A 23,159-nucleotide genomic window follows, 5' to 3' on the forward strand; every position below is an offset into this window, starting at 1 on the left:
AAAACATGTTTTAACAGTAACTGAAAACAACACATTTTATTCGTTTTTAAAAGCAAAAGAACTAACTGCACTTAACTGCTCCCCAAAATGGGGACTACAAAAGAGTCACGCAGTAGCTAATATTTGATATAAATTTAATAGAGCTCATTTGCATTGGATCGCTCCGAAGCTGGTCAAGAAATCCAAAGCGACTGCAAATGGAATTGGAATGCGGTGATATGCAATAGAATTAAATGATAACCGAAGCTGGAGGTAGCTGCATCCAGAGGCATCCAGAGGCATCCAGAAAAAAACAACCCGAGCCAAACTCATGACAATAATGCCAATCTACGACTTATGAAAGAAGGCTGAAAAACGATGCTGAACGAATTGCATTTGTGGAGAGTTCAGAGAACGAGAGAACCAAAGAACCAAACAACTAAAGAACTGCCACAGAAGTTGCACTCAGAGAAAATGTGCCGCACACATTAAAAAATCTCTGCATGTGTATTTCGAATAAAAACTAATTTATAAATTTACGATATTTACTTCTAAAAAATAGAAACAGCGTTCCTTCATAGATAATCTAAAGCAAAATAATTAGAACTTAAGCTGCCCTTAGAAATATGTATTGTTTTTGTGAGTGTAGCAACTGGTAAGTTGGGAACTGGGGACAGCTACTACAAATCCATAATTATACGCGGCTGATGTCTTTATTAAAGCCAGCAACAACATGTGGCAACAGTCCGCCGACTGTGCAACCTCAAAAAGGCCGACTGAGAAGCGAGCGAACGATCGTCACATAATTCTGACTCACATATAAGCCAGCTATGTTGACAACGGCAAAGAAAAGGGCACAAATGATTACACACACACACACACACACACACACAGAGACAGACAGAGAGAGACACCTGAAGATTAAGCCCGGTTATTTCTCTCTCGACATTTGTCCCATTATCACCACAGACAGCGGCAGCTTCCAACTGGCAACTGGCAACTGGCAACTGGCAAGCGGCAAGCGGCAAGCGGCAACTTCCCTCAACGAACGAATCGACAACATTATAATAATACAGAGATACTATACTACTATATGACTGTGTCTAGTCAAACAAATAACAACAACTAATAAGTTGCAGCGCAATCAAAGCGAATGCAAGCCGACAAAAGACACCGCATTCAGATAGAGTCTCAAAAGATACAGATGCAGATATATTGAATCGTGCCGTTGCCTAGTTACCAAAAGCCCACGTGAGAAAAGCAGCCAAAAGAGCTGCTTGTAAAATACAACAAAAAATTATTATTTAAATTAACAATGACAATGACAACAACAGACAACCGAATTCGAACTGAACCCACAAAACAAATTATACGCAGGCAGGCAACACAACGAATGGAAAATACACTACAGACAGCTTAGAGAAATACAAAATAGATATACCTGAACATACCTAATAAATGCAATATTTCCTATCATATAAGTCAGATAACTCTATACCTATTATTATTATATTATCTATATATATTGACGCCTAATAAAGATCAGCATTAGATATACTTGAACGTTCTAATAAATGCAATGTTTCCCAGTATTATGTATATCTCAAAGAACTCTTTATATACATATTATGATTATATTAACTATATATATTGACATCTGATAAAGTACATAATCTTGGTTCCTTCCTTTTCCTGAATCTATAACCAAAAACATGCATATTAATGGAATTTGAATATATTTTACTGCATTTATATTTATATACATGTATATAAATTGTATATCATATATTTTAGAATAGAACCTGATTTTCTGACTCGCATGATATTTGAATTTAGTTTTTTACTAATTTTTTACATCTAAAACATAGCTAGCATTTATATATTTTACTATAATCACAATTTACACCTTTATACAGAAAATTCTCTATTCAAGCGTCACCAAATGCTTGAGATTGTTGTGTTAGTCAATAATGGACGATTATAGAGTAATGCTTGCTCTATTCAAAATGAAATAATGGGCGCTACTACGATTCTGAGTCGGACTCTGACTCAAACTCAAACTCCAATTCAAGCTTGAAAAGCGAACCCCAACTCCAATCTCCCTCCAATCACAGCAGAGCACCAGCTCCAGACTCATTAATGTGTATTTCAATTATTGAACACTATAAATATTTGGGCTACCTGTCGATATGGCCGAAAGGCGAACGGTTTGAAGGCTACTTAAGCGACCTGGGACACAAACATACATATTTAAATAAAGTCCGGATCGGTCTTTGTGCGTCGGCTTGACTCGGTTTTTCTTTTGATTTTGGAAAAGTTGTTGTATATTTTATAATAAGCCTGCCGTGTATTTCTCATAATCATAAATATTTTTGTGCCTCCAATGCCCCGCGACGACTTTGAATGCCACAAATGCCCAAAGGTTTGAAATCTTTTATTATTATTATAGCTATTATTATGCTAGCGACCCATGTGCCTGCGACTAAAATACATATATATAGATATATATATATATTGAATGCCGATGCTGATGATAATGCTGATGTGTTGATGAGGTGCCGCTTAGTTTTGGTGATTCCGATGCCCAATGTGGATCGTTTTCATCGGGTGACGACAGCCCCTTCAAGCCTAAATGGTTACTCATAAAACATATGATTTTCTATGGAGCACAATGGTAATAGCTATGCGTGAACTATTATAATAGAGCGAAGATTCCAAATGCAGTTGTTCTGTGAAGATGTTAGTCAGTTGATGGGAACTAAGTTCAAGCTACACAAAATCTTTCTACTGTTGTTAAATTCAGAACAAAGGCGATTACTGCTAACTTAAAGAACTTTGTCAAAACTCTTACTATTACCTTGACTAATATTTATAAACAATCGCTGATAAAATTAGTAGGAATGATTACCAAAAATGTAATAATATGGCTTTTTGCAGACTTTTCTAAAACTTCATTGATTAATGGATGCTATGGATGCCATATGTATGCCAGATCGGAAGAAGAAATTTAAATAAAATACAAAATAATGTAGAAAGATGGAACCGTAATGATTTTATGATTTTTATTTTCCTACATCTACAGTTGATTTTAATATATATAATTGTATTTATATTTGTCTTGCATTCTATATCGTATCTTGTGTTATGTATTTCAGTCCTTTCCTGTCGTTCCTTTCACCTCCGTCACCAGATGAAGTGTGCTCATCCAGACACTCAAAGACATAAGTTTGAGCTAACCCAACCGAGAGTTGTAGTCAAGTTGTTGGTTGCTGGTTGTTGTAATTGTAATCGTAACTGCTGTTGAGTTTGGTGCCATAATGATGAATGTTTAGCTATTCATATGTCTGAACTGAAACCGTAGACGTGTGCCCGTTAGTCCGTAAGTCGTAAGCAGTAATCAGTAAGCCGTAAGCCGTAAACCGTAACCGAAAGCAACGGGCAACGGGCAACGGGCAATGGGGCGCATCATTAGCCAAGGCGAGTAACCATGGAGCACACACACACTTGAGGTTGCCACATGCAGCACATGAAGTTCAGTCGAAAGGAGGACGCGGCCTTTAGCCAAGAAGACAGAAGACGGCAGCTTGCGGCGGGGTCTCATGTGTCAAATTGAGTGTCAACTGGCAATTTGGGCTGCACGGGCAACAGCAGCAGCGACACAAAAGTCAAGTGTCATGTTTATCATAAGCCTATTAAGGGAGCTTTAGGCCAAAAGTTCTCCCTGCACTTACCAGTTAGAATAGAAAGGGAGAAAGGAGAGAGAGAGAGGAGAATCTTTGGGTTTATTTTATTTCTCTTTTTGCTTGTGGAAGCTATAGAAATAACCCATTTTTATGACATTTACAATCAAGAGTGCAAATGAAATGCTATTCCTCCCCTTCAACCTCTCTCTCTCTCTCTGCCCTGGTGACGCACACACACACACACACACACACACACAGCTGCTCGCTTTGGCAAAGTCAAAAGCAGTCGCAGGACCCTCTGTTCCTGTGGTTGGGCGTATCACATTTCAAAGCCTACTAATTTAACAATATTCTCATTAATGTGTGCACAGGCGACAGGACTCGACAGTCAGCAGTCGGACTCGGGACTCGGGACTCAGGACTCAGAAATCAGGAATCAGGACTCGGTATACATACGTACAATCAGTCGAATAATCCGCATTTTGTTACATTTGTTGAGATTTCTTCTCTCGTTTCATTGTTTGTCGTGTTTGCTGCTGCTGCTGCTGTGTTTGTTGTAGCGATTTCAACAGATATCAGCCAGATACAACAACAACAACAACAACACTAACAACTACATCAGATTTGGCATTCGATTTAACAATTTACCTTTTTTTGGGGTGGCTTGTTGTTTGTTGAATATTAGAAAATCGTTACAAATTTGCAGTGCCCCATTCCACAAATTGTATTTATTTGTTTTTCCTTTATTTCAGAGTACGCAGCAAACATTTGTCTGTCTGTCTGTCTGTCAGTCGTTGTCGTTGAGCAAGTTTGCGTATAAATATTATACATGTATTTGCCCAGCAGCTTATCAGAGATCGTAACTCGATACATTTTTACATGCAGACCTACATTCAAGTTATGCAACTTGGGAGCCCTATCAAAGAGGGTCGCTTGAGTGACGACGAACAACTCATTTTTGCCGACTTTAAATACCCGAGCGAAATCCGACGAGTATTATGTTTTATAATCGTCAAATCCAAAAGAGAGCGCTGCGAAGGGAGGGAGGGTGTGTATAAGGAAGTTCTTAAATATACTTGGCACTGGAACAGCCATGATATGGTCTATTGTGAGGCGTGCCTGGCAAAATGTGGTCAGCTATTTAATTGTTGTAGGCAAAACTATGCAAATTAGCTGATAAAAGGGATAAGCGAGAGAGAGAGAGAGATAGAGATAGAGAAGGGAGGAGATATATAGAGAGAGATAGAGAGAGAGGTTACACAAAACAACATGTCTGCTCTCAAAACGTATTCAAATTGGGATCACATCAGCCAAAATCAAACAATAAATCCATTTCTAATTTATATAAATTCAAATACTTCATAAACATATTTACTTAAATTAATTACTGGTGCAGAAAATTCTATTTATTTAAATTAAAGTTGTCATAACTTACACACTCGAGCATGTGAAAAAATAAAAAAGATTGCGTAAATTGCATTCTTTAATGTTGCACAGAGGTGCGGCAACATTGAACACCTTGAATGCTCTTCTATGCATCTTCAGCAATTGCTTACCGTCGCCATGTTGCAAGCACACAATGTTGCAACTATTTATTTGCACTATTATCATTTCTTATATTTTTTTTTATATTTTTCTCGTTTTGCGTAACATTTGAAAATATTTTCAATTAAAATTGAACGTGATTGAAAATCATGAAAGTGCGAAGTGGCAAAAACCAATTTCTCAGCACAGTGAGCGATAATTGCCGTGCCCCAAACTACTTACGAGTGTGGCAGCGAGTGGTGCAGTGTGTGGTGCAGCAGCAGTGGTGCTGCTTTTGCTGTTGTGGGATGCGCTGCCAAATGCGAGTGCGCATAATACAAAACTTTATTTATGGCAAGCGGTGGCCGAGACAACTTGCAACAGCAGCAGCAGCAGCAACAGCAGCAGCAGCAGCAGCAACAGCAGCAGCAGCAGCAGCAGCAGCAACAGCAACAGCAACATCAGCCACATCAGCCACCGATTTGCGGATTTGCAACAACACAATTTCGTTGCCAACAAATGAGAGTGTAAATTTGCGTGTAAACACTCGGCTCACCCGCTGACATTTGGCCATAGTAGAGACGTTCCCTTTTACCCATTTGAATGCGATTCGTGCCGGCAACTAGACGGCAACAGCAGCTACTCCAACTCTGACTCCAACTCCAAGTTGCCACTGCCACCTCCCACCTCCCCCCGACTCTGACTCCGACGGTAGTCGCTGTTTTGCAGGCGCATGCGCGCGCACAGCGCATAAATTTATCGTATTGCATATAAATTATATACAAGGCAATATCACCAGATCACCAGAGCAACAACTATGCACCCAGCAAGGGGAAGAGCAAGAGAGAATATGACTGTATTTGTCTCACTTGCAACACTCTTGCCGAAGCTATTCTAATTATTTAAAATGCTTTGAAGCACACATTTTACAAATGGATAAGTTTTCTAAATTTATGTCAAATTGCTGAAGTTATCTTGATAAAAAGTTGAGATAGATGTAAATATAACAAAATCAATTGGAAGAATATTGCTACTTCTGAAAAAAATAGAATACTTAATTGTTTGTGATGTAAAATATCATAAAAATATTATGACTAATATTTAATATTGCAATAAATATTTATATTTATATAGAATTAAGTCTGTAACGATCAGTAAGAAACAAATAAAATATATTATTTAAAGTTGAGGCAGACGTAAAAACTAAGATTCAATCAGAAAAACTAGCTTATGTAGGATATGAATGTAATACTTATTTGCTTCTAAAATATCATAAAATTATAAAATGACATATGATAATTGATCTAGATTAAAATAAAAGTAAGGCAAACATCTTTTTGTAGAATATATATTCGATATGCAAGAGTATTCAGTTGCAGGCATATATATATTATCAAGATGTTTTCTCTTGTTGTTGCTGCTGTTTTTGTTTGGCGGCGGCTCATTTTGTTGGGGACGGTGAGGGGCGGTTCAGGCTCAGGCTCAGGCTCAGGCTCAAAGTCAGGCTCCGGCGGAGTCGGGAGGCATACTCGCCGAGGCTCAGTGATAAAAAGGAACTCAGCGTGTCGCCGCGGATGCGTTGATCATTCATTATTTAAGGATTGAAAAGTTAATTAACATTTTTTGCCCAGCCAGCAAAAAGCGTTCGCCAGTTTGTGGCTCAAATGTTTTTGTTGTTGTTGTTGTTGCTGTTGTTGTTGTTGGCATCACAGCGCGATTTACGAGAAGCAGTTGCCGACCAACAGTTGGACAGTTGGCCAACTTTGCTGCTTAGCCAAGTCTCACGAGACAACATACTCAGACTTAGGCCATTGCCATAGCCTGGCTCTGTGTGAAATTTCCAGTTGAATATTGTGAAAATTATTATTGATAATATTTTTGTTGCCAGGCACTTAACTGATCCTCTCGAGTGCAGCACAGATGTATGTGGGGGTGGGGGAAGGTGTGGTCAACTAACAGTTGCGAATAGCATTGGCATTTAAGCCAAGTGCCAACTAAATGTCTCAATTTGTTGACTCTTCCCATACGCTGCTGCAAAATCAGTAAATAACAGTGAAAAGCATCAGTGGCATTCTGAATGGTAAATTAGATTTGTAAACTTGCTGTGAATTAGAAAGGTAATCGATCGATAATTTGAAGATAGCATTTAACCCATGTTTGAGCAAATGTTTGAGATATAATCAAAAACGATTTCAAGTAACATTTATCTTTCTAATAGACACATATATAATCTCCGAAGTACCTTAATGAATGAATAATTGAATGTATGCCATTCATTCAAAGAAAAACCTGCTTCCAGCTGAGCAAATCAAGAGTCGTCCACTTTCCGGATTTCTGTTGTCAGCCGTTGTGACCATGGGAAAAATCAACATTTACTAACAGTACATAAATCAAACGGAGATTTTCCCCATTGCCACCGTTGACACTGTGACAGGAGCCGCTAATCAAATGTGCAAATAACAAGCCAGATTTTTGCGAAACTATCAGTTTATAATTCACACCTCGCAATGTCAGGCAATTAAATTAATGTCTTAATCTGCGTTTATGGCAAACACCCCAAAAGTGAGATACCCTACACACACACACACACACATACATATGTGTATACATATATAGAAGCGTGATATACGAATCCCAAATCCCAAATTCCCGACTAAGCCCACTCGTTACCCAAAAAGGCCACTTGGATGAGGCAGCAGGCAAAAGTCAATAGAGCGTAATATAAATCCGTGTAATACGCAAAGAGAGTGAGTGAGACAGGCAGATAGATAGAGAGTGAGGCAGGGGGTGGGGGGTTGCTGCAACATAGCATATGCGCTGTTTCTTGTCTACTCGCATATGCCCTGAAAACAGAGAAACCCCCCTCGGGGTTGCTTGGCTGGTTTACACTTCTGGTCAGATTAAGACCTCAGCGCAGCAGGGCCAGAATTTCAAATATAAATATATACATACACATACAGATACACACACACACACACACACATACATGTGTATATGTGTGTAATGTCGTAGCGAATCACAACAGCAACAAAAAAAAAAAAATATGAAAATGAAAATAAAGAAAAATATTAACAACTACCTCAACGTCAACGTCTCTTTAACAGTTATAAAGCCGAACTAATGCCAGCGAAAGCGTAAATTGGTGGCAGGGGTAGGGTTAGGGGCATGGCGAGGATAATGGCTTGCTTGCAACGGAAACTCGCCTCAGTATTTAGGGTGCGAAATTCCAAATATTATTTTATTTATTTGAATCTCAATGCGACTTCAGCAAACTGAAACAAAAGTGTGTGTATGTGTGAGTGTGTGTGAGTGTGTGTGAGTGTGTGTGTGTGAGTGTGAGTGTGTATGTGTGTGTGTAAAATCAAAGAAAACTTTCAAAACAGCAAAAAACAAAACGCAAGCAAATCGAATGCAACTCAAGTGGATAATGCTAAGCCAAAAGGTAGAGCAGCTCAATAAGGCAATGATTCTTGGCAATTGCAGTGCGCACAGTGGGGCCAAAGTATGCCAATAAAAGTGTGTGAGCTTGAGTTTGTCGAATGCGATCCACAAGCGATATAAAGTGATTTTAATAGATATTCAAAATAGAGAAAAAATATAATGACAATAAAGTCTAGCATAAACAGATCTGAAATGTTTCGATTATTTGCTTAGTTGTTTATTGTTTGCTGTTCTCTTTTTATTTTTCCCATATATTTTCTTTAATTTTTATATTTTCTTTAATTCCATCCTTCGATGGCTCCTAGTTTTTTATTTTTTAAACTGCGACATATTTCAAATTCCAAGGAAACACTAAACCTTATTCCAACGAAAAACACTTTAAGTTATTAACTTATAATTAACTTATTAATGCACAGATATAAAGCTGTATTTAGATTAATGTACAGATTTGAGAAGCATATAAAAAGGTCTTTATATGTGGCAATATAGATAGAAAACTACAGAACTTTTAGTAGTCTCAAAAGGAGCTTACAAATCATGCTGAATTTGAAATTGATGGCTAAAAAACTTTATCATAATTAGTCCTGCAGCATAACATAACTTTAACAAAATTGAAAACTCTGCCAGAAGTTTTAAAAGTTGTGAATTTTTCAAGTGCTTTCAAGCAAACACCTCAGCCTCATTTAAGCGCACTTAGGGCAGCCACAAGTATTAGACAACAACTCGTCCCACTGTAAATCTTGCGGCTCTAGTGAAGCATGGCACGCAAAAAAAAAAAAAAAATGAAAGAAATGCTGATGAGCATGATTGTGCGGAACTTATGTGGCGGTAAGCAAGCAGCCAGCAGCAAGCAGCCAGCAAGGACCCAGGACATACGGAAACAATAATCCATAAATGTAAACATCACGTCGACATTGCAGTCAAAACCAACAACACGGCGAACAACCGAGACGAACTGGGAGTTGGGAGTTGGGTGGTGCTGTGCCAGAGGGGATGCGAGGGGAGAGTGGTTGTGGTAGCGACTGGCAGGCAACCAGTTTGATGTTGAGGCAGCGGCCATGTCAAAGTCCGAGCAGGAGGGATCTGGATTGGGATGCGGGGCAGGGGCAGGGCAGGGGCAGGGGGTACACAGGGTGCATGGTGCCGGGTGCAAGCGTAGCTGATTTTGTTGTATTATAAACACAAATAAATAAAAGCGGCTGGCATTCTGGGCAGGATGCGCGAATGGAAACAGAAAATTCCAGATTCGAAAACAGAAAAAAAAAATAAATAAAAATATATAATACGAAATCTTTCATCCTGTGGCTGGGCAGCAACAATGGCTGCGACGACAGGCCAAGCTAAATGCGGCAACAATATAAAAGGGTGCCCAGGATAATAGAGTGATAGAGAGCGAGAGAGAGAGAGGCAGAGAGAGAGATCGAGAGAGAGAGGGAGAGAAGCACACACATCACATTAATTAGGAATGGCATTCTCCATTTCATTTAACCCGCGCGCGCAGTGATTGTGATTTTTAGGGTGCCACAGGATGAACTACCACCAAGAGCAGCACCAGGCAGGCAGGCAGTCAGGCCGTGAGGCAGTCAGGACTACCAGGCACCACCGAATAATGTCCTGGCCACAGTTGCCATTGTGCGTGGCTGTTAAAACGTGCTAAATATGGGTGTGTCCTTGTCATTTATATGTCGCAATGTCTGCTCCCGTTTTGCCAGCCATGCCGTTAAATTGCGCGCACAACACTGCACCCCGCACCCTCTTCGCTCCACCCCTCTCTCTCTCTCTCTCTCACTCGCCATGCGGCATCCTGTGTCCTCTTGTCATGTGAATAAATATGGCAATAAATGAAATTAATACATTACGTCGTTTCCTTTACAGTCCTGCCTGCCTACCATTTGCTTGCCTGTTGGCCTCTTCTTGTTCACACGTTGCTCATGAATATTTAAAACGTTATAGATTCTGATTTATGGAACTTATGCTGCTGCTGTCTCAAACAGATCTCAGATCCCTCACTCTCTCTATATCAATCTCTCTCTCTCTCTCTCTCTCTCTGTCTTTTCCAAGCGCCGTCGCTCGTTTACGAACCTTTAAAACAATAAAACATTTAAGGCGTTGCCCAACCGATTCATTGCTGTCTTCTCTGTCTTCCCACATGCCCCATGCCCCCGCCGATTGGAGACCGAGGGTAGACGCTGGGGTTTTAAGTCCATGAGGCAGGCGCGCGCGAATTGCAAAACACAACACAACACAACACAAACAAGACACAACACACAAGACAAGATTTCTGTGGCCATTGGACAACGCTCAGGTATCCAATTCCCAATTCCACGACATGAGCAGCGACAACCACAACAACAACAAAAACAACGCAGATTGGTGGCTTGGAGTCGGCACTTTGGAGGCACAGTGGTGCAAGAGTATTAGCAACTGATTTATAAGTATAATTACTAATATAATATAATAAGCAAATGAAGCAGTATATCATTTAATATATACTGTCAAGAAAAAAGCTTCTGATATTTATTTTAAGTATGTGCTTTAATAAAATATCTTAAAGTCTTCCAGCGCTCTTGCTAATAGTCAATAATTCAACCTTCAAGAAAGGAAATTCTCAAAGAAAAAAAACATAAGAATGAAGTTTTGTATCAATTAATTTAGTTTCTCAATTAAGAATTGTAAAAAAAACCCCTGCACTTTATAAAAACAATAGAACATCTATAAGATAGAAGTTTTAAATCAGCTTCAAGAAAATAACTTCTTCAGACTTATGCATTAAGATAATAACTTAAACGCTTCCAATTCTTTCATAACAAAACGAACAACTTTGTTGGCATACAATTTTATTTAAAATTTCCAATTAATAAGGTAATTCCCAGAAAAATACCCACAGTAAAGCTAAGATCAACTAACTTTGAATAATATTAAGAGTTTTTTTCTTAAAATATAAATGGCAAATTATAAAGCTCATTAAAAATAATGCTAAAACATATTCCTTTCCTTGGCAAATTTAGCAAAGAATTTGCAATAAACAATGTAACGGAATGTTTATGGAAACGTTGAAAAAAGAATGGCCAAGAAATTAACATAATCGTCAAGCAAATGGCGTACTTCATTAGCTGTCTTTTGTCTTAGGCAACTCTTTGATCTTGTGCCACTGTGCGTTGGAGTTGGACTGGAGCGATACACAAAAGCGCAGATCGAGCCAGTTGAGCGTAACATTAATTTAGTATCAAATTACGAAAGTATTTTGCTAACAACAATTAGTTAACTCTCGTTAATTAACACGTCTTTAGTTGGGGCAGCAATGCGAAATCTGTGTTGACAGCCGATGACGAAGATCGTCGAAGATCGTGCAACGAACGTGAGTAACGCAAACAGATAGCTCCGACAGAGAGATAGCGAGAGACACACACACACAGAGAGAGAGAGAGAGAGAGAGAGAGAGCGACTCAGAAGTCTCTCGCGCGTTTTGTAGCTTTCTGGTTTGTGCGACAACAAATGGTTGAATGTCTTGCAACTATTTAATTAAATCAATCGGGTCAAGTGGTAAATATTTTGACCCGCGTCTGATTAGTCAAAGTGGAGAACGACAACTTGAAGATCTTTACCCTGTCCAACGTGCCCATCTTCCACACAATTCTGGGGGCAGCCTCAAATTCATTGGCTTAATTGAATGAATGGCGTTTTAAACGGGAAATTAAGTACACCGACTTGCAACTGAATCGAGAGAGGAACAGAGAGACTTGAACAGCAGCTGGAGGCAGCATCAGCAGCATCAGCTCCAGGAGTTCAATTGTCAATTGAACGGAAGCGACAACGACGACGACGACGACGTCAGCAACTTTGAACTTTGCCTGCTGACATCGACATCGACTTCGACTTCAACTCAAACTTGGACTTGCTGCTGCAATTGGACTTGGACTAGTAGCTCATTCTGCGATTTCTTGGGAAGCGCCGTTGGTTAAGTTGTTTGCCCCCGCTGATGTGAGCCACTTGTGTGGCACATTCGACGGCAGCTAACAAGGCACTCCACTTGAAAACTTGAACCCATACACCTCGGGCTCTACAATCACCCCCAATTTGGAAACTAATAAGCAATCGCCAGCTAAAATATCACAAACAACTTAATACTCTTCACATTTAAATAAATTTATGGTAAATATTTGAGAATATATATTTGTATATGTATGCATAAGGAAAAATCTAAAATTTTAACTAGTCTTTAAGATCGAAGTTGAGTCTTTAGTAGCTGAAGAAAATCCAGTTAGATTTCTATGGTTAAGATTGAGGAACATATAAGTAGAAGTTCCCTTGGACCAATAAGATTGATCTGACTACATATTTATATATGTAATAACTATATATAGGCATAACATTTTTCAGTAGTTTACACAATGCTTAACAAATTTAAAATACCCTCGGCTAGGGCATTAGAGACCAACACACAGAAAAAAAGACTCCCCGATCAACGTTCAGCTGCCAGCGCCGCCCAAAAAGTCAACAAGGCAGCGGCGTTCGAGGCTCAACGCTGTGTCCTGTGTGTCCTGTGTGGCAGGACGCGCGGCATTTTGGCATTTGGCCGCGTCAGACACTTAACTGCAATGGAAATCAGTCAATTGGAATCAATGAGTTCATTTCGACTGTTTCCCAACAATACAAAACGACGCAAGCAGCGCATTGAAACAATCAGTTTGTTTGCCGCACACATCAAACTGTTCACACACACACACACACGCACACTTCACACACACACACACACACTTACACAAACTGACACATACACAGAAGCCGCAAGAAGTGGAGACGCAGCGAGCAGGAAGTCAGGATAGGAAGTCAGTTGCGAGTCCTGGGCTCATATTCATGCGCCTTTTTAAGTGCTCAAGTGTTTTGGTCTGACAAATTGAAAAGCTTTCCCAGGAAATTATACAAAAACAGCTGCAAGTGAATATATTTCCCAGACAATCATTATTCTCAACCCCACAAGAAAAGAACACAAAAATATGTTTGCCAAATCTTAAGCCAATTTAGTCTAGGAAAATATTATTGCTCATATTACCAAAAAGTAAAAGAATCAAAATGGACACTGCGGACACAGCTGCTCGGGTGAAAGACAATCTTAAGCCGCTTCACAGATAGTATCCAATAGCCACAGATCCCTTGACCTTTTGTGTTGCAACATGTTCAGCTAAGTTGCAGGATATTGAGCAACGAGTAGAATGCAGCGAAAAAAAAAACAACAAAACAAAAACCTTTTGCAATTTTTGTGTGTGTATTGCCATTTTTCTATTGGCCTTAATCTGTTGGCCAGTTGTGGCTGGCCAAGGAGTGAGTTATCCTTTAATGCGTCTTCGGCTCCGCATTGTGCGGTAAAGGATGCTGTCTATAAGTAGTTCATTGAATGTTATACGATAAATGATATGGCACTTTATGCACAGACAAAGGAGAAGTTGAACTACTTACCAAATGGTTGGGGTAACATTCTGTGTACTACAAAAGGATTTCTGATCCCTAAACAGAAAATCAGACCACAAGATCAACGGATATTTGGTGAAAATTGAATGAATTGAATAACAGATGTTATTTAACACGTGCCTCACAAAGCAAAGGCAAATTAAAATATCAAGTATAAGTTGAGAAAAGGCTTTAATTATAATGCTGCTGATTGTAATTAATATGATTATCTGGTATTTTTTCTCTAGATTGAATTTCCAGACTTTTAAATTGTAGATATATTAAAATCTACAGAAATTGATTTTATGATTATTAAATATTTTCTAATCTGACTGTTTCTAATGAAAATTGGTTTTCTTTAATATAATTTTGAAAGTGTAAAACTTTTCTCGATGCCCTTATTTGATTTTTTGCCAGATTTTTTCATAAACTTGAATCGAAATTTTAAAACCATGAATGGAACTATATAAATATAAATTTCGACTAAAAAGTGTGATCACAATTTGAAACGTAGTCAAATTATAGAGGCAAAAATGCAGATCAAAAGGATATTGCCTGTGAACATTTGTTCACTTTTGACAAAGTTTTGGCAGTGGAAAAGATCTATTTTATGCTCATTTGAAATGCATTCCACAAATATGTATCTACTTAGTATAATTAAAACTTGTAAGATACAAAAAACGGAGCAAATGCCCAAGTGGGGAGTTTGCAGAGCGTGGATGCCTTTTGTTTGACTTGTGGCCTGGCTAAACTGTAATAATTGGATGAGTCGAGGCGAGCATTGACGATGATAATGATAATGATGACGATGATGATGACGATGATGATTATGTATTATGTATTATGTATTATGATGAGTGTGACGCGTCGCTGTGACTGTGACTGGCATGAAGAAATCATTTTTTCATTTTTTTTTCTTTTTCAAAATTATAACATGCACATCGATACACAACAAGCCGCAACTAAAGCGGCAAACGAACAATGCCAAAGGCAACAGGCTATGGCAGTGGCAGGGGTTGGGTTGCATGGGGCAGAGTGCGGCATGCGGGCTGCGGGGTACGGTTAGGTAGAGATGCAGCGACGTCGACTAATGACGATAATTGCGCACCTCATATAAGTCGGCAACGCTTTTTTTTTTTTGGGTTAACCTGTCTGGCTATTCACTTAGGCCATAAACACAGACATTAACACCTGATCTCAAGGCGGGGGGGCAGAGCACACTCTTTGCGCGAGGGATGGGGGTGGGGTGAGGTAGTGTGACGTTTGCTGGAAAGGTGTTTTTCCCTGGTGTGTGCCCCTCATTGTTATGGTAAACAGACAGTTTTTCAGTCAGCAGCAGCAGCAGCGGCAGCAGCAACAGCAGCAGCAGCAGCAGCTGACCGCTGCTTAATTATAAACACCGCATGGCGACGGAGACTTAATCTGGAGCGAGCAGGCAGCTGGACAATGGACAATGGCTAAAAGCCAGTAGAGTGGCGGGGGTGGAGGGCCCAATGTACACTCAGACAAAAATATATGCATTTTACTATAGAAAAAATAAACACATCAATGCCAAAATACAAAGCTAAAATTGTAAGCCAGACTTACTCATATTTTTCTAAACTTGAAGAGAAAAGTTGGTAAAATAAAAATTTAAAAAATTAAGAATTTTCTGAAAAAATATTACGTTTAAGAAAAGAACTCCTTTTGCAATTGCTTAAAACTTTTTCTCTTTTTTGAGTGTACGCTTTGTAATGCCGCCAAGTTGAACGTCTGCCGTCTCAGTCTTGCCACCTGCGGCAACTGCCACTTGCGACTTGCGGCTACAGTTGTTGGCCAAAATGCGCACCAGAGTTGCCAAACAAATTCTTTTGTTATTTAATTGTAACCAAATTATTTCCACACGCTTTTGCCGTTCCATTGTTCCCAGCCGTGCGCTTTTTACCATTGGTCCGTCCGTCCGCTTCTGTCCGCCGGGGGGCGCCATTTGTGCGGCGTGGGGAGCTGAGCTCAACCATTCTTCAGTTACGAGCGATCTTTATCGCTTGTTCAGTTTACAAAATTTCGCTCCTAATGAGCGATTTTAAACATTGTTATTCATGACAGCCTCAAAATGCTCAACGCTCGTCGGCTCGCTGCCTTTTCATGTGGTTGGCTGGTTGGTTGCTTGCTTCGGGTTCCATGACAACTCTGCAACTCTAACCCACAAAAAAATTAAAAGCAGAAAAAAAAAACAGAGACTTGCAACCGATGACGATGACGATGACGAACAATTTGCTGTGGGTGTGGCCCCCTTCGCAGAGGGCGTGACTTGGTTGTTAAGCGTGCAGCCTTTCAGTAATAACATTCCCCACATCAACTCTATATATAATGTTTCTTGTGCACTTCTTTCCTAATCTAATTGCAGCAGCTACTACAACAATCTATTTACATATTACACACACAAGTTGCAAGCTCACAAAAGCCTTGAGGCATAGTTTCTTTCTCGTTGCATGTCATTCAACTAAAAAACAGGCCTATTGGGTGCGATATCTTGTTGTTATTAATAAATGGCAATCCCCGAAAATAAACTATAAAGTAATTGTTAAAGTAGATGTTTGTAAAAACGTAGTAAAAAACATGTAGCTAGATATTTAGATGGATATTTAGAACCGGATTCAGTTCTAATAAGAATCATCTTAGCAATCAGGGCTTTATTTTATTTTGAACTATAGATCCTGGCATATAAATATATATCATGATTTATAAAAGAATAGGATTTAGTCCTATTTTTATCTATATGTCTTTTGATTGCAAATGTTTTCGTTCCATTTTTATTATGAAAACTCTATAAAATGCAATATAATAAAAAATATTATTTACAACATATTCTGGCATTGCTATTACAAATCTGTGGCGTGCACCATTAATGGGGCTTAGAACTTTAGAAAGGTGTTGCAAGAACAAGATGCCAGCCAGCCAGCCAGCCAGCCAGCCAGCCAGCAAGTTCAACAGCTTTCCAATTCTCAAGTATTGTGTAGACATAGGTCTGCCCCCTCTGCCCCGCCCCGCCCCCCATTGCTACTCCCTGGAAAGCCCTTGCATGACTCCAGCTACTGGTTTTCTTTCTTTCTTGTTGTTGCATCTTTTAATCTTATTCACTTGCCCAGCTGCATGAATCACTTGCAGTCGCTTTCAGGTTAATAAACTGCAGCTCACGACACAGGCCCAACTCTCTTCACTCTCCTGCCGCAGTGGGGCATGGCGAACGGGGCGTATGTGGAACATATATCGCATCCATCTAGCTGACAATTGCCGCCTGACATTTCACAGTTGCACATTTCAATTTAAACCAAATCTTAGACAACAATTGGCGACAATGCGACGCCAGTTGCCAGTCGCCAGTTGGTTCAGACATTATTCTCAATACCCTGCCCATTTCATAGTGTTTTATTGGGTTATATTCACAACTAAAGTCAGATAAATGCTATACACTCGTAAATATAGAATATATTTCTAGAAACCAAAGTCGATTTTCTATAAATGACAACAAACTGCAGTCTTAAATACTAGTTACGGGGTATATTGAGTCGGCAACTTGCTGTGCCGTTGACTCAATTGCTGAGAATGAGAATCAGAATGAGATTATCCAATTCAGTTAGTTAATGCGCGCGAATACATAGAATTATAGCATTGTATATACGCTATCTATATAGACGGACGATATGTCTGTTTATGTGCTTATGGATGAAGCGTCTTATCTTATTGCAACATCATCTGTTGTCTGTTGTAACAATTTCAATTGAGTTTGTAGCATCTGTTTTGCCTGCTACTCAATTCCATTCAAGTTGCCAATTATGCGACCATTATTCAATCAAAGTAAATTTATTTGTTTGTCTCATTTCCACGTAAACTCTGACGAACCAGGCTCCATACTCATCAACATCATCATCATTCCAGCCGAGAACATATTTCTTTCAATTTATTCGCCTTATGCGACGGATTATGTGCTGTATAAACATTTCGAGTGAATTATCCTATATATGATGTCACTTCTAGTTGCCTCAATTGCCAGTTAAGCTGAATGCGTTCACATGGATGAAGATCTGAGTGCATGATTCCGATTCGGATTGAATCGGGTTTCGGTTCGGGTCTTGGATCTGGGTTCGGCACCAACCAAGTTCAAGAAACTTTTCTTAGATTGAAACTGGCGCCAGTTTTTCTGGTTTAACTTTGTTGTGATTTATAAACTGCTGCCAGCAGTTGTAATGAAGATTCATCGCCTCAAACTGGTGTTTGGTGTGTGTGTGTGTGTGTGTGTGTGGAACTCAACTGATTAACTTGGGTTGACTTATGTGGGTTATTGAGTGTTGACAGCACTATCTCTTGCTATCTTCACAGCTTCCCATTCTTCTTTCTTCACAGCATACAGCATACTAAGGAACTATGATGTGTTGAAAGCTTAAGTAATTTGAGAGAGTTGAACTAAATAATACATTTAATGACAATGGAATAGAATAAGCATATTATAGTCAAACTGATTTCAGTTCTTTTAATAAGTAAAGTACGTTATCAATATTTATCGTTATCGTATTTAAAACTTCTTTGTTTCCAAAAATTTATTAGCCAAACTCTTCGAATAATAATAAATTTGATTTTGTACGATATTCACAAACTATTTTCAATAAACAAAATTAAGAAATTCCCACCAATAATTCGAATAATCAAAGAAAGGCACAAAGATAAAGATTTTTAGTTACGAATTCAATTACGCTCAAATCAAATATTCTAAATATTAATAAATTCACAACTAAAATTGATTTCAATATTTTTTTCATTTATTAGAAATGTTAAAGTGATCTATAAACAAATCTATCAATATATATTATCATTAAAATTATATATATTTGTCAAACATTATTTGTCTGGAAATCGTAGAAGAGCCTTTCTAATCTGGAACTATAGAAACTATTTGCAACTTGCAATTGCTTGCCAGGAGCAGCACGCAAGTAATTCCAATCACAATTCATTCCATTTGGCTGCACATCTTCACAGATCAACGCCAACGCTGCCCGTCTGTCCGTGTGTCTGTCTGTCTGCCTGTCTGTCCGTCTGTGTGTTTGTCGAGCCCGCATTTCTTCAGCCTCTCTATAGGAAATTCAATTCCCATTTCCATTCGCGACAACATATTGGAGACGTGCAACCATAACAACGGCAACAACATAATGACTAGCAAGTCAGTAAAAACAATTTGATCAACAGCAGCAGCAGCAGCAGCAGCCACCGAGTTCCGCACGCTTCAGTTGCCCCTCGCATTTGGTGTTGCTGTTGTTGTTGTTGTTTGTGGCGTGTGTGGGACATGCGCTAAAATTTTATTTGATTTGACACTTAACGGTGGCTTTTAGCGCGCAATTTTTACAGCGCTTTCGAGCGACAGATTGCCAGCGTATGTGTGTGTATGTGTGTGTCTATGTGTGTGTGTGTGTGTGCAACTTATTAAGGACTTCCTGTTGGGGAGCGTCAGCATCTTTTTGTCGCGACAACAGATTAATTGAACGCACTGCAGTTCAATTTAGCCAGTGAAAAGTCGATTTATGTTTCGCAATTTCTCTTTTATTTCAGTAGAACTTCAATTTTTATTGTGTCTGCCTTCTAAAGTACATCATAATAATAATAATAATAATAATCATACAAATAATATAAATTAAATAGTGCTTAGTTTCAATTGCCTGCTGCGCTTAAGTATCGTTATCGTTATCGTTATCGAAACACTCAGAACCATCAGTTACACAAAATACCCTTGCAAGCATCTTGGAAATATTGAAATAAATTCATTAAACAGTTCATTTAATATTCATTCCAAATTGGGGAATAATTGTTGCAAATTACACAAAAGCATTTAATCTTTTAAAGCAACAACTTTCGTTGGTGGACTTCCTTTGTGAAGATATCGCAAATTGAAATATAAAAGATGAACTTGGACCTTGAGCATGATTGCATCAAGCTGAGAGCCTTCTGAGAATTGCTGGCTTGAAGGCTGCAAGAGGAACTTAGAATACATATTTTTGGGCATCCAGCAATATTCCTTGACTTGCATACAAATTTTTCTCAATTAAGGAGACTTCAAGAAATTTATATACTTTTTTTTTAATAAGAATGTCTGCGGTTTTAGTATTCAATCTTTTATACACATAAAATAGTCTTCTAAAGTAAATCTTTTGATTTTAATTTAATGAGATCGGGGAATTTGGAAAATGCTGTATTAAAAATTGTTAAATAAATGTTAAAGCAAGAGTTTTAATGATTTGAATTATGGAATTGTGTTGAAATTCGAATTTTATTAAATTTAAAGTGCGAAATACTTGTTAGAATTTGTAATATTGAAATTGAAATATTGCCAGATGTGAATAAATATTTATAATATGCAGTGCATAATTGAACTTGTTTTCACAAATTTATATATTTTGTGCATTTGAAAATGATGAAACTGTTAATAATATTTCTCTTTATATATTGGAATCAATTATATTTTAATTTTTGACTGCTGCAAGGGTATTTAAGCATCGGCTAGCCGAAGTTACAATTAGAACTATCGCTCTCTCTTTCTCTCTATCTATCCCTCTCTCTCTCTCTCTCTCTCTCTATCTCTGTCTATTTACAAGCGTCTAGGCGCCTCAGTCGCGGCTGTTCCTATGTACAACGATATACTTATACACTAACTACACTGCATGCAGAGGAGCGATCCTTCAGCTATTGCGTGTGAGCACTGTGACGGGCGAACGCGAATTTGCCTCACTGTGCGCCTGCTGTTGCTGCTGCTGCTGCTGCTGCTCGAGCTGATGATGAAGAATGGGTGGCGATGAGGGCGGCTGTCCCAGGTGGGTCATATGTGGTTGTGGCGCCGGCGCCGTTGGCATCGCAGCCGCCGCACTCAGTTGACGCTGGTGTGCGGCTAATGCCGCCGCGGCAGCATGTTGATGCAACAGTTGCTGATACTGCAAACGCTGATAGAGCTCCTGACTGCTTGCCGGACTGACGAACGGAGGAGGCGGGGCAGCTGCTGCCGCTGCAGCCGGATGACCCACCATGGACACCGGGCTCTTTGGCGCAAAGGGATTGTAGCGCTGATACATGCTGGCCAGCAAACTGGGCGCCGCCTGTGGATAGGCAAGGAACTGTCCGAATTGTGGATAAGCTGCCAGGCCGGGAAACATCGGTCCGATTAGCGAACGCTTGAATGCCGCCAATCGGGAGCGACTGGCGGCGGTGGTGCGTCGTCGCAGCTTCCCCGTGGAGCCACCAATGAAGACATCCTCCGCCGATGGATCCAGCATCCAGTAGTTACCCTTGCCGGGATCGTCATAGTGTCGCGGCACCTTCACAAAACACTTGTTCAGACTGAGATTGTGCCGGATGGAGTTCTGCCAGCCCTGCTTGTTGTCGCGATAATACGGATGATTGGTCATGATGTACTCGTAGATCCCGTTGAGGGTCAGACGCTTCTCCTGGCTCTGCCGGATGGCCATCATGATGAGCGCATTGTAACTGTACGGCGGCTTCTCGTTGCCCTTCTTATCCTTGATGGGTTTGCCATCCGTTGACTTTGTTTCTGAATCACCATCGTTATCACATTCCACATCGTCATCGGGATCAGCATCCGCATCCGCGTCCACATCCGCGTCGGCATCTGCATCCTCATCTTCGGCTTCGTCGACAGGTGGCGCTGGCGACATCGAAGTCACATCCAAATCCGATTCCACATCGCTATCCGGCTCCGAGATCAGTGGTGAACTATTATTATTATTGTTGTTGTTGTTATTTTTAAATTTCTGATGTTGTTCCCGCTGCTGCTGCTGCTGCTGGTGCTCCTCGTCGTCGTCGTCCCGCTGCTGCTGCTCCTCATCCTGCTCCAGCGTTTCGGGCAATATGGCATTTATTGAGAAACTGGATTTCAGATGCGGCGTTCGCGCCATTTTCATCAGCAGCGTTGCCGGCGTCAGATTCAAATTCAGATTCAATGCGCCGACGGTGTTTGCTGGCTGTGGATGATGTGTGTGTGGATGCTGATGATGATGGTGATGATGATGCAATTGATGCAGTTGATGATGATGCTGATGTTGATGCTGATGTTGATGCTGTTGATGTGGTTGATGTGCATTGAGCTCGTCAACGATTTTCACCATTTTTGCACTTGAAATTCTTATTCGGCTGCCTAATTGTTATTGCATGTTTATTTATTTTATGTTTATTGTTATAATTAAATTGATATCACAAATGCCTCCCACACAAATACACACATACGTAACGCACACGTATTCAAATTGGGCGCTCGCTGAACATTTGCCGTTTAATTCACACACGTCCGCTGCGCTGTGGCGTTTTGTGTAGACTAAATAACAAGAATTCGTTAAAAATCACACAATCCAGTTTGTGCTGCTTCCTTTGGCTATGGCTCAGTCGCAGCCGAAAAGCGGAACAGCCAATGGCAGCTGTGGACCGCATTCGCTTGCGCTCTCTGTCGGCGGCTATAGCTCGCTCGCTCGCTCACTCACTCGTGTACAGATTTTTACCGATTCGTTGCTAATTGCTGCTGACATGACACGAACGCCAGACGACGAAGCATTGTTTTTGCTTTTATCGTTTATGCTGAGTGTGGAATGGGTTGGTTTCGGGTGTGGGGTAGACACACAGAGAGCGAGAGGGCACACATACACTCTCAGCATGGCTTGTGGGTTGCATTTTGATACGCCAGGTTTTTTTTTTTGATTACTTTGCTCTTTTTGAACAGCTGCTGCTTTTGTTACACATATTGTTGTTGTTGTTGTGGGTCCCTGTTTAATGGTTTTCTTGTTTTCACACACACACAAATTCTTTCTCACACACACAGTTATCATTGTTAATTGTTGTCCTGCATTTGCTGTATTTGCCACTTTAAGCTCTGCCACAATTTACAATTCAAAAAGACCATTTGCAATTGTTTTCAATTTTAATTTTATTAAACAGCAGCATAAATAAATACGACAACTTTTTTATATATTTTACTTATCAATATTATTTACTTAATAGAAATATTTTTAAAAATACACATAATATTTAAGGACATTCAACTTTAATTTTAAGTTCTTA

At 39.7% G+C, this 23,159-nt stretch overlaps 1 protein-coding gene across 1 annotated transcript; it reads right to left on the minus strand.

The window, feature by feature from the left end:
- Positions 1 to 20,541: 20,541 nt before the first annotated feature.
- On the minus strand, positions 20,542 to 22,216 carry LOC6562720 (fork head domain transcription factor slp2). The gene has a single exon (XM_001988451.3). It carries the CDS (start codon positions 22,214 to 22,216, stop codon positions 20,780 to 20,782), a length of 1,437 nt encoding a protein of 478 aa, XP_001988487.3. The 3' UTR covers positions 20,542 to 20,779.
- Positions 22,217 to 23,159: the final 943 nt, after the last annotated feature.

This window comes from Drosophila grimshawi, unplaced genomic scaffold (genome assembly GCF_018153295.1).
Source record: "Drosophila grimshawi isolate 15287-2541.00 unplaced genomic scaffold, ASM1815329v1 contig_1377, whole genome shotgun sequence".
Classification (NCBI taxonomy): Eukaryota; Metazoa; Arthropoda; class Insecta; order Diptera; family Drosophilidae; genus Drosophila; species Drosophila grimshawi.